The 17,646-nt window shown below is 44.7% G+C and overlaps 1 protein-coding gene across 2 annotated transcripts in view; it reads left to right on the top strand.

Annotated features, from left to right (window-relative positions):
* LOC126262510 (lachesin-like) overlaps nt 1-17,646 on the top strand; it is a 971,377-nt gene that overhangs the window by 382,430 nt on the left and 571,301 nt on the right. For both annotated transcript variants that reach the window (XM_049959183.1, XM_049959182.1), the window contains exon 2: nt 13,465-13,575. In XM_049959183.1, the coding sequence (XP_049815140.1) occupies nt 13,465-13,575 (111 nt within the window). The remainder of the gene's footprint in view (nt 1-13,464; nt 13,576-17,646) is intronic.

Genomic DNA, 17,646 nt, shown 5'->3' with positions numbered 1-17,646 from the left:
ACAAGGGAAGTGTCCAGGCGTCTCGGAGTGAACCAAAGCGATGTTGTTCAGACATGGAGGAGATAGAGAGAGACTGGAACTGTCGATGACATGCCTCGCTCAGGCCGCGCAGGGGCTACCACTGCAGTGGATGACTGTTACCTACGGATTATGGCTCGCAGGAAAACTGACAGCAATGGCATAATGTTGAATAATGCTTTACGTGCAGCCACAGGACGTCGTCGTACGACACAAAGTGTGCGCAATAGGCTGTATGATGCGCAACTTCACTCCCGACGGCCATGGAGAGGTCCGTCTTTGCAACCACGATACTATGCAGGGCGCTACAGAAGGGCGCAACAACATGCCAAAGGGACCGCTCACCATTGGCATCACGTTCTCTTCGTCGATGAGTGTCGCTTATGCCATCAACCAGACAATCATCGGAGACGTGTTTGGAGGCAACCCGGTCAGGTTTAACGCCTTAGACACTCTGTCCAGCGAGTGCAGCAAGGTGGAGGTTCCCTGCTGTTTTGGGGTGGTATTATGTGGGGCCGACGTACGCCGCTGGTCATGGAAGGCGCCGTAACGGCTGTACGATACGTGAATGCCATTCTCCGACCGATAGTCCAACCATATCGGCAGCATATTGGCGAGGACGACAATTCGCGCCCCCATCGTACACATCTTGCGAATGACTTCCTTCAGGATATCGACATCGCTCGACTAGAGTGGCCAGCACGTTCTCCAGACATGAACCCTATCGAACATACATAGGACACATTGAAAAGGGCTGTTTATGGACGACGTGACCCAGCAACCACCCTGAGGAATCTACGCCAAATGAAGAGTGGGACAATCGGGATCAACAGTGCCTTGATAAACTTGTGGATAGTGTGCCAAGCTTATTTCCTATGATACCTGTGGTTTGTTGCCTAGAAACAAAAGCAAACATAAACAACTACAGTACTGTCTTATAAATGTCAAGGGGAACAAATATTAATTGCTTAACAAATAAATTATCGCTTTAAAAACTGATTCTCTTAAAACAGTCTCAGTATTAATCTGATTCTAAATGAACATCATCAATGAATTCGGGTAGCATCCCGGATTATGGATGCACAGCCTGATGCACTGCTTCCCTGTCACAGATGCTGCCAGTTCTAATGTGTGCTACCTGTCATAGCATATCAGATATTCCTGCTCTATAATGACCGCACTCTTGTATTTATAGACGTATATTTCAATGATTGCCTTGCACATTACGGCCGGCCGCGGTGGTCTCGCGGTTCTAGGCGCGCAGTCCGGAACCGCGCGACTGCTACGGTCGCAGGTTCGAATCCTGCCTCGGGCATGGATGTGTGTGATGTCCGTAGGTTAGTTAGGTTTAAGTAGTTCTAAGTTCTAGGGGACTGAAGACCACAGCTGTTAAGTCCCATAGTGCTCAGACCCATTTGAACCATTTTTTGCACATTACGTGGACTACCGTCTCTTGGTATCAGCTCGCATACTGCATCCACCAGTGCGCACCCTGTTTTCTGCAACTCTTGCAGGTGCTGCCAAAACCTAATACCCCCCCCCCCTCTCAGGTTTCCCTTATATATGTGAAACAAGAAGAGAGTGGTAACCTGAAGTCCGTAAAGGATTATCGGTTTATTCATATGCGTGCACGCCGCAAATATACTACGTATTTCGTAAATTGCTTTGTTCGTGCATTATTACTTACAACATATACACTATTTTGAATTATTGACAGATATGCTATTACGTGCAATGTGCTCCATATTACCTGCATTGAGTATTAAAATTGAGGAATTATTGAACCTACACTGACGAGAAAAATTTGCAAAACCAAAAAGTAATTAATGTAGAGTAACGAAATTATGGGAATACATTCATCTAGGGAACATATTTAGGAGATTAATATTACAAGATCACAGGTTAACGTAAGTGCGAGATAAACCATTACAAATCTGAAATGCTCGTACAATAATAACCGATGTAACAGCCACAATGTTGAATGCAAGCATCCAGAGGGACATGCATTGCGTTGAACAGGTACTGCATATCAGTTTTTGAGATGGAGTTCCATGCCTGTTACACTTAACTGATCGAAATAGGGACGGTTAATGTTGTTTGTGGATGATGTTACAGTTGCAGTCTAATAATGTGCCATATGTGATCGACTGGAGACAGATCTAGTGATAGAGCAGGCCAAGGCAACATCTCGACACTCTGTAGAGCATGTTGGGTTACAACAGTGGTATGTGGGCGTGCGATATTCTGTTGGAAAACACCGACTGAAATGCTGTTCATGAATGGGAGCACAGCAATCGACGTACAGATTTGCAGTCAGGGTGCTTGGGATAACCACAAGAGTGCTTCTGCTGTTACACGAAATCGCAATCTGGACCATAAGGCCAGGCGTAGATACCGTATATCACGTAGACACTCTGGTTGCTAGCCCTCAACCTGCCTCCTTCTAACCAACACACGCCCAACATTGGCAATGAGGCAGAACCAGCTTTCGTCATAAAACGCAACAGACCTTCAATGAGCTCTCGCTTGACAAGACAGAAGTCGCAAATAATCGCCGTTTGGGGTCAGTCGAATGCACGCTGCAGGGCGTCTGGCTCGGAACTGCCCTTGAAGTAATCGATTTGTAGCGGTTCGTGGTGTCACTGTGTTGTAAACTGCTGCTCCGATTGCTGCTGCAGATGCAATACGACGCGCCAGAACCATATGCCGAACACGATGGCTGTCTGGAGCCTGAAGTCCTTGCGACCGTTCATTCTCGAAACCACGGCTGGGAGCAATATGTGCAGAGGCTACATTCCTAACAAGTGTTTCTGCAGTTTCGCAGAAGGAACATCCAACTTCTCGTAGTCCTATTACAGGGCCTAGTTGAAACTCGGTGAGGTGTTGATAATGCGTCTTCGTCATCTGGAAGACATTCTTGATTGAAATCAACTCACCAGGTCCAATCTCAAAGGTAACTAACGTTCGTGGCAGTTAAAGCAAACCTGATATCCACTGTCATAATGGCGCTATTAGCGCCATTCTCATACGACTGGTGCCAGATTTGAAGAGACATCATTTTTCAGATGTCGAAACACGTCCACTAACTTTCGTTTATGTCGCCCAGCTCCTTCGTGGTGAGCGAAGTTTTTTGCGTCATTGTATTAGTTTCCTCACACATGAGTCAACAACTCCTGGCTGTTAAAACCAATTTTTATAACGGCCATAGGCTGTCGTAATTTTTCTATACAGTCGAACTTTGTTACATCACGAATTATTATGCTGCTGATCAGTTTCGGCCTGTGTCCATTTTCAGATACCTGCTGTATCATATATCGAATGCTGCATTGGTGAAATTTCTGTCGATATATATATATACCGTGTAATCAAAAAGTCAGTATGAAATTAAAAACTGAATAAATCACGGAGTAATGTAGATAGAGAGGTACAAATTGACCACATGCTTGGAATGACATGGGGTTTTATTAGGACCAAAAAAATACAAAAGTTCAAAAAATGTCCGACAGATAGCGCTTCATCTGATCAGAATAGCAATAATTAGCATAAAAAAAATGGCTCTGACCACTATGGGACTCAACTGCTGTGGTCATAAGTCCCCTAGAACTTAGAACTACTTAAACCTAACTACCCTAAGGACATCACACACATCCATGCCCGAGGCAGGATTCGAACCTGCGATCGTAGCAGTCGCACGGTTCCGGACTGCGCGCCTAGAACCGCGAGACCACCGCGGCCGGCGATTAGCATAACAAAGTAAGACAAAGCAAAGATGATGTTCTTTACAGGAAATGCTCAATATGCCCACCATCATTCCTCAACAATAGCTGTAGTCGAGGAATAATGTGAACAGCACTGTAAAGCATGTCCGGAGTTATGGTGAGGCATTGGCGTCGGATGTTGTCTTTCAGCATCCCTAGAGATGTCGGTCGATCACGATACACTTGCCGGCCGCGGTGGCCGTGCGGTTCTAGGCGCTGCAGTCCGGAACCGCGGGACTGCTGCGGTCGCAGATTCGAATCCTGCCTCGGGCATGGATGTGTGTGATGTCCTTAGGTTAGGTTTACGTAGTTCTAAGTTCTAGGGGACTGATGCCCTAAGATGTTAAGTCCCATAGTGCTCAGAGCCATTTTTCGATACACTTGCGACTTCAGGTAACTCCAAAGCCAATAATCGCACGGACTGTGGTCTGGGGACCTGGGAGGCTAAGCGTGATGAAAGTGGCGGCTGAGTACACGATCATCACCAAACGACGCGCGCAAGAGATCTTTCACGCGTGTAGCAATATTGGGTGGAGCGCCATCCTGCATAAACATCGTACGTTCCAGCAGGTGTTTATCAGCCAGGCTGGGATTGATATAAATCTGTAACATATCGGCGTACCTCTCACCCGTCACGGTAGCAGTCACTGACATTTTGCTGCCCAGCGCCATCAGTCGGACATTTTGTGAACTTTTTTTTTGTTCTAATAAAACCACATGTCATTCCAAGCATATGTGTAAATTTTTACCTCTCTATCTACATTATTCCGTGGTCTATTGAGTTTACAAATTTATACTGACATAAGTTTCACCGACGTAGCATTCGATATGTATATATATTGCTATGTGAGAACAGACACCTCTTCCTACACATTAAATAGTTTTTAAATATAGCAACGTGCATTTGACAGACGTAGCTCTCGATATTTGAAAATGGATACGTGGCACAATTGACCAATCATGTAATATATGTTGTAATGACGTACATTTGTATAAAAATCATAACAGCCTATGGTGGACATAAATAATCGTTACAACATTCATAAATTCCTTAATTCAGTTGAAAAATGTGTTAATTCGTTCTGTTTTTCCTGCCATAACTGTAGCGAGCAAATAACGGCGGTGATTCCTTCTGCTGCTCTTTGATGGTTTCTACGTAGTTCTACTGTATCACATATGTGGTACCTGCTAGAACGTAAAACAACGGAGCAGTCTTCGTGAACTCTTTGAGATAGAGGACGAAGTGGGTGTTATTTACGAAGTACGCAAAAGAAAGGCAGACACACAGCAATTTCGAGTCTGCTTTCTGGAGCAGGTGGTTTTAGAAATTCTAGAAGGTGGACAAAGATCGCCTGCTCATCGAACTTGTGACTTCAGTGGAGCGCTTTCGGCAGGCAGCTGACGATCGGTTCGCAGCCAGCGCGGGTGCAGGCACTCGCGTTGTTTACAGCTAGCTAGCCCGGAGACTGCCTCCGCATCAAACGGAAAAAGACCGCGCCGTATCAAAAGAAGTCGGCAGTAGGCGGAAGATAGGCTGCAGCGGCGGGTAGGCCTGCAAACAGTCCCCAGGGAGCGGCGGGCGGGGGTGGCAGCAGTTAATAAAACAGCAGGCGCTTGTCTGGCCGTGGCGCGGACAAAGGGGTGCCCGCCGGCGGCAGGCCGGCTGCGGAGGCGGCGGCGGGGGCGGAGGAGGGCGCCTTCCGCCCCCGGGGCCGCTGGCGCAGCGCCGTTAATATAAGAACCTGGCCGGCGCTCCGCGCTCTCTAAACCAATCTCGGCAAGTGTTTGTGCAAGTAAAAACGGCCCTGGCGCCAGTACAGCGCCAGTGTGTGCAGAGGCGACCGTGTCGTCGGCAGGCCGAGTGGTGCCGTGCGCCCCCTCCATCTCCCCATTAACGGCGTGCACACTGCACGGCCCGCTTTCTTCCCTCAAGCATTCAGCATTTTACCAAGTGTGGGTACAGCTGATTTCACCTTAATGAAAGAAGACAGCTATGAATTTTCACAAAGAGTGTGTTAGTGTAGCCGGCCAGGGTGGCCGAGTGGTTCTAGGCGCTACAGTCTGGAACCGCGCGACCGCTACGGTCACAGGGTTCGAATCCTGCCTCGGGCATGGATGTGTGTGATGTCAGGTTAGTTTGGTTTAAGTAGTTCTAAGTTCTAGGGGACTGATGACCACAGAACTTAAGTCCCACAGTGCTCAAAGCCATTTTGTGTTAATATATTTACGTATGACGTGCAAAGCTATTCCAGGACTCAAATGTAGACATGAGCTATTCAGTTCTCAAATTGACCCAACCGAATATGCCTCGCCTACTGACTGAAAGCTTCCGTTCGTTCCGGTTTCAACAGGGATGCTCGCAGAGGATGCAGCGAGAACTGCTGGTCAACATCACTTACGTATCGTAAGTGAGATAAACTTTGCAACCATCATGCCTATGTGTCCCCTTCATCACATTTATTTTTTAGGAATATAGGAGATGCTACATCACTTCCTACACACACACACACACAGAGAGAGAGAGAGAGAGAGAGAGACAGAGAGAGAGAGACATTGAGAGTGAGAGAAAGCTTTTTTTTTTCTCGGACAATTTGCCAAATATAAATTTATAGGTCCATTCTCCCTGATCTGGTTTTTGGGTGGTTTCCCTAGGTTATCAGGTGAAAGCCGGATTTTCTACACAGATATTTCCAAAAGGAAACTCCTCAATTCCCATATTGTTAAGATATTTCACCAAAACTGTATGACGTTTTATAACAACCCCCAAGATCAAATAAATAGGACTGAAATATGTAACAAAACTGAAAATCAACCCTGTAAGTAGGGTATCCACCGTTGAAATAATTATACGTACTGAAAAGAGCAGTCAAATAATTACAGTAAATTGAGGAGCTTAAATGCTGGTAAAATTAACTGAGAGTCTAATTTGCCGAGTTAGGTGTTTTATCGTAATAGCTCAGAGATTGGTTGGACCATTTTCGTACCACGCAGGTACAACCTCACGTGTATTTAATGTCTAATGTTCCAAGTTATCTAAATGGGTCAATGTGTGTTTCAACGACAAACGGTAGTCCAACTTAATAGAACCAGTTATCGCTGATAATTTACGTTCTGAGAGCGATAGACGCCCAAGTGGTAAACCGTCTGTTGAAAAGAGGACGTCTGGCGCTCTCCGCACGTAAATTATCAATGACAACTGGCTTCATGAAGCTCGACTACCGTTAGAGGGGTAACGTCAACTGGCACTCCTCATTGCACCTTACATTAAGCGATTTAAATAACATGGGCCACTAGAGCTTAAATACACCTGAGGATGTACCTGGATGGTACGAAACCGGTTGCACGGTCTCTGAGCGACTACAATAAAACAGATAACGTGACAAACTGGACTCTTAATCAGTTTTACCAGCATTTCCGTTAATATCGTTATCATGTGGTTTCTCGCGCTTTGTGCACAATGAAGAACAACATTTTTGTACTAAAAATTGAGATAACAACCCAGATTCTATAATACCGCGTTCTTAAACAAGTTGGAAAATATAATTTTACACGGTTCAAATGGTTCAAATGGCTCTGAGCACTATGGGACTTAACTTCTGAGGTCATCAGTCCCCTAGAACTTAGAACTACTTAAACCTAACTAACCTAAGGACACCACACACATCCATGCCCGTGGTAGGATTCGAACCTGCGACCGTAGCAGTCGCGCGGTTCCGGACTGAAACGCCTAGAACCGCTCGGCCACCGTGGCCGGCAATTTTACACGGATAATTACGAAACTCAGGAGCACTGGAAAAAATACGGCAGTGTAAACAGAATTCTCCACAACTTCGAAATCTGCCGATTGTGCGTGGCTGAGTAACGGAGATACAGCTACTAGCTTTTAAGAATATGAAGCGGCCGGCTGCTGTGGTCGAGCGGTTCTAGGTGCTTCAGTCCGGAACCACGCGGCTGCTACGGTTGCAGGTTCGAATCCTACCTCGGGCATGGATATGTGTGATGTCCTTAGGTTAGTTAGGTTTAAGTAGTTCTAAGTCTAGGGGACTGGTGACCTCAGATGTTAAGTCCCACAGTGTCGTTGTAACTAAACTGAAGCTTTATCGAGAGACGAGCACTTTACTATGTAGTAATTGAACATATAGTTATGTAAAGGTTAATCATTTGGTGTTTTACCGACTGAGCGGAAACTCTGGTGTGTGTTTACTTCGCGATCCCGTCCCTTCTGCGACCTTGGCGAGAGGGCGGAGTTACTTCGTCCGTTATGGCTCCGAGGAGTTTGCCGGGCTGTTATTAAAACAGGCTTCGGCATGCAACAGCAGCCACGGTTATTAGTGAATGACGCTTGAGAAGTGGACCGCCGTAGGGCTCATGTGCTGCACGGGCCAGAGAGCAGAATAAAGTCATTATAGGGTTGCCTCTCTTCAGCTACATGTTTCCCACGGCCACTAGTCCAGGAAACAAAACGTTTGCCGCAAGGCTTCCACACATAATTCAAGCCTGCGGCAGCACTGGCTGGGTCTTAATTACAGGCTTTAACACAAGGCCTGGAATGCTCTGAATATTTCCGTTGCGAACAAAGGCATCATGGTATGGACTGAAGAAGGAACTAGGTTCTAAAGCTCAGCAGGCGGTTACATCCACTGACTGTACAAACACAGCTAGAACAGTACTTTGTCGCTAGAAGTTTCATTCGCCAATGTTTTCTGAAATGTTCCAAACATTTCTCTAGCATACATTAAGCGACTCAGGACCTTTTCGGTTAAGCTGTCGATTTCGAGGTATTATATGCAGAAATCAAAAGCATAGCGAAAGAAAAATGACGTAGGTACCTAATTGTCGTGAGACTGGCGCAAGACATGTTCGGTATGGTGTCCGCCGTTTTCTGCCGCAAGTTGAAATCGAGAGAAAGCATGTCTCACTACATATCGGAGTACTCGAGGTTCACTTTTTGAATATGTTGTGCAATGCGGCGTACGTTCAACTCAACTACGTTAGCAAGTGGGGCACTGAACACAATATCTTTCATACAATCTATAGCCAGAAGTAACACGCATTAAGATCAGGTGATATCGACGGCTAGGCTCTAGGGAAATGGCCGCTGATAATTCTAGCATTTTCGAAATGCCTCTGCAGCAGCCGCTTCGTTGGTAGTGCAATGATTGGAGGAGCTCCATCTTGCACAAAAATGATCCTATCCACACATCCACGCTCCTGAAGGGCTAGAACAACGCTGGTGCGCAAGAGGATTCAATTGCTCAAATAAATATGGCCCTACAATAAACGATGCCGTCGACCAGCACAACACAGTAACCTTTGCAGAATGGAGTATACCGGCAACTTTCTGTTGCCCATTTCTGCCATTCTGCCTATTGACATATATTTGGAGATGGGAATGGGCTTCGTCCGTCTGCAGAATGTTCCACTGCTACTCATTGTCCACGTGAGCAAGAAATTCCAGAGGGAACATGTCTTGCTGGCAGATCAGCATGAAGAACTCCTGAATATGGGCGATTTTGTACGAATGGCTATGCAGGATGTTTCATAGGATTTTATTTGCCGTGCTCGCCGGTAAGTCCAACACTGGGCCCATTCCCGGTGCACTTAGTGTTTGCACATCACCGCTCTACCCCTGCTGCAATGCGGTGGCCACAACTTCGACATATGTCGAATCAACTACTTTGCCATGCGTCTGCCGGTGTGCATATTCTGACATCTGGTGTGCATATTCTGACATTTTTTTTATTGGTGTATTGGTCAAATTTTCATTTTTTTCTCGTGGCGTTACCCCTTGCGTCAATAAAATTCTGTTCAAATTTGACTTCGTTCTGAGGACTGGATCTCCTTCTACAGCGTTTTGAAACTGGAACTTTAATTATGGACACCATGTATAACACATATTTCATCAGACACCGAATGAATTTTCGCGTAAAAAATGTTGTTCTTCATGGTATTCCCATCATCTGATTCCTCCACTTGAAGAAGCATATGCTCTGGGAGGATATAATCCGATAACAATTAAAACTAACTGTTAAGCAACAAAGGACTAATGTGTTTGAATAGCTAGAGTCGCTACCACTACAATACCGAATTTACATGTGGTCGATTTGTTAGTTTGTGTTTCTGCGGTAACGGTTCAACTAAATGACTCGCTTCTACTTAATATGATTATCATCGGTTTCTCAACAGTTATGGTGAAAGGCTTAGTTAATTAATACCGTGTGCACATCTCCTCGTTTCCTGTTAAAACCCAATGTTGTTGATTGTGTTTCCACCACTTCAGAGCGCTACCGTGAAATACAGGCTGATCGAATCTTGATGACAGAAGAAACTTTATCAACTAAAATTCGCCGGCCGGAGTGGCCGAGCAGTTCTAGGCGCTTCCGTCTGCAACTGCGCGACCCCTACGGTCGCAGGTTCGAAACCTGCCTCAGGCTTGGATGTGTGTGATGTCCTTAGTTACGTTTAAGTAGTTCTAAGTTCTAGGGGACTGATGACCTCAGATGTTAAGTCCCATAGTGCTCAGATCCATTTGGACTAAAATTCGAGAGAGAGGTTGCTCTTCACGGTTTTACACCACAAATTGTCTCTCAGACTGAATCACGGAGGAGATCGATCGAGTTCGTCCTGTAACTAATAATTTATTACAGTAATAGCTGCGATTTAGCCTAGGCGTTAACCAGTTTCGGCTGTTAAGGACCATCTTCAGACTTTCTTCAGCTTCATCGTTGTGTATGGCTGCTTTCAACATTACATCAGTTTTTCATTACTGACCACTAGTTTCCTCCAGTTATTTTTTGAACAACTTCTTCCTGTGATTGTCACACACATACTTCCCTTGGCTAACGATCTTGACTCAGTTCCCTCAGGTGGCCACACCGTTTCAAACTACTCTCGTCTGATTCGTGACTCATATACCTTCTTACCCCATTAACTTCTTTTCTTTCTTCGTCTTACGTTGTACACTCGATACTGGAAATAAAACCCATAAACACATTTGCTAATCTTGATCAGAATTTCACTGCCGTTACTCGTGTTTCTGCCCATAAAATAATATGCTTGGAAAGAGATTGCCCATTGCAGTTTTCTCGTAGTAACTCTTCAGTTTCTCCAGGCGTCGATGTACGACTACTCGACGGGTATGCGGCATATTCTCAGTGCTTCGTTTCGAGCAATGTATTGTGCAGATCAGCTTCATACGTGATAAATTGAGTCATTTCCTCCAGATAATATATTCAAACTGTTAGGCTCCTTTCGAAGTACACTCCTGGAAATTGAAATAAGAACACCGTGAATTCATTGTCCCAGGAAGGGGAAACTTTATTGACACATTCCTGGGGTCAGATACATCACATGATCACACTGACAGAACCACAGGCACATAGACACAGGCAACAGAGCATGCACAATGTCGGCACTAGTACAGTGTATATCCACCTTTCGCAGCAATGCAGGCTGCTATTCTCCCATGGAGACGATCGTAGAGATGCTGGATGTAGTCCTGTGGAACGGCTTGCCATGCCATTTCCACCTGGCGCCTCAGTTGGACCAGCGTTCGTGCTGGACGAGCAGACCGCGTGAGACGACGCTTCATTCAGTCCCAAACATGCTCAATGGGGGACAGATCCGGAGATCTTGCTGGCCAGGGTAGTTGACTTACACCTTCTAGAGCACGTTGGGTGGCACGGGATACATGCGGACGTGCATTGTCCTGTTGGAACAGCAAGTTCCCTTGCCGGTCTAGGAATGGTAGAACGATGGGTTCGATGACGGTTTGGATGTACCGTGCACTATTCAGTGTCCCCTCAACGATCACCAGTGGTGTACGGCCAGTGTAGGAGATCGCTCCCCACACCATGATGCCGGGTGTTGGCCCTGTGTGCCTCGGTCGTATGCAGTCCTGATTGTGGCGCTCACCTGCACGGCGCCAAACACGCATACGACCATCATTGGCACCAAGGCAGAAGCGACTCTCATCGCTGAAGACGACACGTCTCCATTCGTCCCTCCATTCACGCCTGTCGCGACACCACTGGAGGCGGGCTGCACGATGTTGGGGCGTGAGCGGAAGACGGCCTAACGGTGTGCGGGACCGTAGCCCAGCTTCATGGAGACGGTTGCGAATGGTCCTCGCCGATACCCCAGGAGCAACAGTGTCCCTAATTTGCTGGGAAGTGGCGGTGCGGTCCCCTACGGCACTGCGTAGGATCCTACGGTCTTGGCGTGCATCCGTGCGTCGCTGCGGTCCGGTCCCATGTCGACGGGCACGTGCACCTTCCGCCGACCACTGGCGACAACATCGATGTACTGTGGAGACCTCACGCCCCACGTGTTGAGCAATTCGTCGGTACGTCCACCCGGCCTGCCGCATGCCCACTATACGCCCTCGCTCAAAGTCCGTCAACTGCACATACGGTTCACGTCCACGCTGTCGCGGCATGCTACCAGTGTTAAAGACTGCGATGGAGCTCCGTATGCCACGGTAAACTGGCTGACACTGACGGCGGCGGTGCACAAATGCTGCGCAGCTAGCGCCATTCGACGGCCAACACCGCGGTTCCTGGTGTGTCCGCTGTGCCGTGCGTGTGATCATTGCTTGTACAGCCCTCTCGCAGTGTCTGGAGCAAGTATGGTGGGTCTGACACACCGGTGTCAATGTGTTCTTTTTTCCATTTCCAGGAGTGTATTAACTGTAGGAAGGTATTATGAGTGCCTATGACGCATAGAATGATTACATGCGATTAATATTTTATTTTCCCTTGTGATAAATGAATATTAAAAATATTGTACGTAAGAAAACAATCGGAAGAAGTTTTTGGGACATTTTTCACGTTCGCGAACTGCGGAACCATTTTGCAGTGTCATCGCAGCGTAACTTACCAAAATACGGACAGGTAATACAATAAAATATAGTACAAATCCGAAAAAATAGCCGTGTCTGTCTCTACACTAAAAAAAGCTCAACATCAGAATAATGGCACTTGTTGCAAACAAGTGAAATCCTTTGTCTCTTCAGCTTTAAGCCAAGTTCGTTCCAAATACAGGATGCAAATTTTTAAGATGCCTGTGTCACGTGTACAAAATACGTGATACTTTTGAAATGGATATGTCTGCCCTATCGACGTAATGACGTTCATAACCAACAGGGTACCTTCGGACAAACAAAATCCAAGTGATTTTTCGAGACAGTGTATTTTGGCGACAGCATTTTGTTGGGTGCATTTATGTCAACACTCTATACGGCCCTATTCTGTAATGAGATCACCCGATTGTCCAAAGACTTCAGTTTATATAAAAATAACAGCCCCTGTCTACAGTCCTATTTCTCCACACTCGCCTTCGCATTTTAAATAGTATAAGGAATGAGAATCCTTACAATGGGATATCGTCCTTGTTATAGATACGTGATCGCCAGCTTCTCGCTAGCTCCCAAAGTTTGTCATTAAATTTTTATTCTCTGTTCAGTACCCACATAGCTCCAACGGACCATTAAAATTCACAGTAGGGATGAGATCATACTGTGTGAGACGAAGTTATATAGTCCATACTGTTCGACGATAACCTCACATTCTCTAGTTATGTTATTCTCTATGCATTAGTACATTAATCAAGTAACTATCTGGAGACTCACATGAGAATCAGATTTGGTACTTTTCTAAAAAAAATAACTCTCTCTTTCTTGCTGTTGCAGGAGTTTCGATGGACGCTGCGACAGTGGCGCCGCACTTCCTGTCGCACGGCCAGACTTTCCGCTCTGTGGTTGGCGACACACTCGTGCTGCCTTGCGAAGTCGAAGACCTGGGTGAGTACTAAGAATCCGCTGTCGGCACTGAATTAATAAGTTTTCACAGCGGTCACAGTGTTCTTGACATGTTACATCTTCATGGCGAATAGAGGTTCGTTAAGCGTTACTGGAATGCCGAACTAGTGTAACACTGTCTCCGACAGGCAGGTATCTGCCTGAGATTCCAGGTTGGGGCATGTTTCTCATTTGCCACTGATAATGCAGCGTTCATTTAATCTGGTTAACAGCTTCCCTCCAACACTGGTGGAGTGTGACCTTAGGATAGGTCATTTTGGATTCTGGTGAAATGTAGAAATTCGAGAGGGAATTGTGAGCTAGCGACACATCTTATACATTGAAGAAAGGAAAAACCTACGTTTATAGCATTTGTACACCTAGAAAAAGATTTTTACGGCGTCGTGTTGACTGAAATACGTTCTTCTTTTTTTCGAATTCTGGAGGTAGCTGGGAGCGAAAGGTTATGTATAACTTGCTCATAAAACGTACTGCAGTTATAAAAAGTCGAAAACATTAAAACCAAGTAGCAGTTGAGAAGCGAGTGAGATAGTGTTGTAGCCCATAGTGGGCAGAGCTGCATCAAACTGGTTTATGGAAGGAAGACCACACAACTCACTGCAGAGTTCTACAGGGTGGAATTGTGATTAAGATCAAGTTTAATTTGATAACACCAGTTATTTAGCTGTACGCGTGATTAAAAGATTATATTCCAAGTGAGTCGTAGAGTAATTCACATATTTAACGCGAAATTCATATTACAGAGCAATCTGCGAGCAAGCAACGTGTTAAAAGTAATATGATGTTGCAACGACCCCACCTTCTTAGGACATGCTACAAATAATATTACTAAGCGTTGTCGAACATTTATATTTTGATTAGAAATGACCACAATCGGGTTTTGCCTAATTAGATGGATGATTCTTGTTTTAGCGCTGTGACAGTACCCAAGGCTAGACAGTGATCATTAACATTAACATCTACACTACATGATGTTTCATTTCAAATAGGTACTCCACTCATACAATTATAGTCGGTGGTGACTTCAATTTGCCCTCGATATGCTGTAGAGATTATACGTTTAAGGCCGGCGGAAGGCATAAAACGTTATACGAAATTCTACTGAATGCTCTCTCAGAAAATTATTTTGAACAATTAGTTCATGAGCCCACTCGAAACGTAAATGGCTGCGAAGGCATACTTGACCTCTTAGCAACAAATACTCCTGGACAAATAGTATCATGACGAATACAAGGATTAGCGACCACAAGGCAGTTGCTGCTAGGTTGAATACCGTAACACCTACAACCATCATAAAGAAACTCAAAGTACGTCTGTTTAAGAAAGCTGATAAAAAAGCTCTTAACGCCTTTTTAAGAAACGGTCTCCACTACTTCCGATCTGATCACGTGAGGGTAGAAAAGATGTGGAATGATTTCAAAGAGATAGTATCGACGGTACTGATGCTACTGATCCCCCATGGTACACAAAATGGATCAGATCGCTGTTGCAGAAGCAACGAAAAAAGGATGCCAAATTTAAAAGAACGCAAAATTCCCAAGATTGGCAACGTTTTACAGAAGTTCGAAATATAGCGTATACTTCAGTGAGAGATGCTTTTCATAATTTCCACAAAGAAACTCTGTCTCGGAATCTGGCGGAAAACCCAAAGAGATTCTGTTCATACGTAAAGCACACCAGTGGCAAGACGCAATCAATACCTTCACTGCACGATAACAATGGTGAAGTCACTGATGACAGTGCCACTAAAGCAAAGATATTAAACAAGGTTTTCTGAAACACCTTCACCAATAAAAACGAAGTAAATATTCATGAATTCTAATCAAGAACAACTGCCAAGATGAGAAACATGGAAGTAGATATACTCTGTGTAGCAAAGCAGCTCAAATCACATAATAAAGGCAAGGCCTCCGGTACAGATTGTATACCAGTCATGTTCCTTGCAGAGTACGAAGATACCATAGCTCTCCATATTTAGCTATTATATACAACCGCTCGCGCACAGGAAGTTCCGTACCTAATGACTGGAAAATTCCTCAAGTCACACCAATACGCAAAAAGGGAAATAGGAGTAATCCGCTGAATTACAGGTCCATATCACAACGTCAAGTTTCAGTAGGTTCAGAATGGCTCTGAGCACTATGGGACTTAACTTCTGAGGTCATCAGTCCTCTAGAACTTAGAACTACTTAAACCTAACTAACCTAAGGACATCACACACACCCATGCCCGAGGCAGGATTCGAACCTGCGACCGTAGCGGTCGCGCGGATCCAGACTGTAGCGCCTAGAACCGCTCTGCCACCCTGGCCGGCAATTTTCAGTAGGGTTTTGGAACATATACTGTGTTCAATCATTATGAGTTACCTCGAAGGAAACGATTTATTGACACATAGTCAGCACGGATTCAGAAAACATCTTTCTTGTGAAACACAACTAGCTCTTTAAACTCATGAAGTAATGAATGCTATCGACAGGGGATGTCAAATTGCTGCTATATTTTTAGATTTCCAGAAGGCTTTCGACACCGTTCCTCACAAGCGTCTTCTAACTAAACGGCGTACCTGTGAAATATCGCCTCATTTGTGCGACTGGATTCGTGATTCCCTGTTAGAAAGTCACACACAGTTCGTCATCGAGTAAAACAGAAGTAATATTCGGCGTACCCCAAGGAAGTGTTATAGACCCTCTATGGTTCCTGATCTATAGTAACGACATAGGAGAGTATCTGAGTAGCTTTCTTAGACTGTTAGCAGATAATGCTGTCATGTACCGTCTTGTAAAGTCATGAGATGACGAAAGCGATTGCAAAATGATTTAGATAAGATATCAGTATGGTGCGAAAAGTGACAATTGACCCTAAATAAAGAAAAGTGTGAAGAACTAAAAGAAATCCTCTAAATAGCGATTACGCGATAATTCACCCAAATCTGAAGGCTGTAAATTCAACTAAATGCTCAGGGATTACAATTACAAATACATTAAATTGGAAATATCGCATAAATAATGTTGTGAGTAGAGCTATCCAAAGACTGCGATTCATGGCAGAACACTTAGAAGGTGCAACAGGTCTTCTAAAGAGACTGCTTACACTACGTTTGTCCGGCCTGTTCTGGAGTATTGCTGTGCGGTGTGGGATCCGCATCAGTTGGGAATAACGGATGACATCGAAAAAGTTCGAAGAAGGGCGGCTAGTTTTGTACTGTTGCGAAATAAGGGAGATAGTGCCACAGACATAATACGTGAATTGGAGTGACAATCATTAAAACAAAGGCGTTCTTCTTTGCGACGGGATCTTCTCATGAAATTTCAATCACCAGTTTTCTCCTCCGATTCCGAAAACATTCTATTGACATCCAAATACAAAGGGAGACATGATCATCACAACAAAATACGTAAGAGAAATCAGGACTCGCACAGAAAAAAAATCATTAAAGTGGAAAATATATGATACATTTATTACTTATGATTTCAAATTAATAGATTATAAACTGCCGTCAGTCGACATCGATATACGCTTGTTTGGACTTAGTGGTTACTGTCGTAAACGGTGTTCACTTATAACGACAGGACTGGGCCCTGAAACAAGATAAACACCGCGGAAACTGTTCCAAACTTTCAGTATCTGCAATATATAGTAATTCACGTGAGAAGCTCTGAAATTTAATGTAAATTTTTACTTCTGCGCTGAAAATAGCTTGTCACTGACTAGAAGTCCATCGCCAGAAAAATTAATTACCTTATCTTGGATTTTGTTCAACCATAAATTACCAAGGGTTACTCAGAATCAACCAAGCCGTTATCACTACTTGTAAGCGCTTTGGTACTAATGTTCCTCGCGTAAAGACAAATTAAGCAACGTCGTTACAAAGGCGTTTCCAATAAATCACAAAAGGACACATTAAAAATTTCTAAACAGGTTAGAAGCCGCGTTACTGTATTAGGAAATATTGTAGATTTTCAATGTCAAATAAAGTAAATTATTGGTGGTAATGAATTGAAACTACTCTTTGCCAATACTAGTAATCTTCACTGTTGATAAGCTCTGAACCGA

The sequence above is a fragment of the Schistocerca nitens genome, chromosome 6 (assembly GCF_023898315.1).
Source record: "Schistocerca nitens isolate TAMUIC-IGC-003100 chromosome 6, iqSchNite1.1, whole genome shotgun sequence".
NCBI lineage: Eukaryota > Metazoa > Arthropoda > Insecta > Orthoptera > Acrididae > Schistocerca > Schistocerca nitens.
This window is presented reverse-complemented; position numbering and strand designations above follow the sequence as displayed.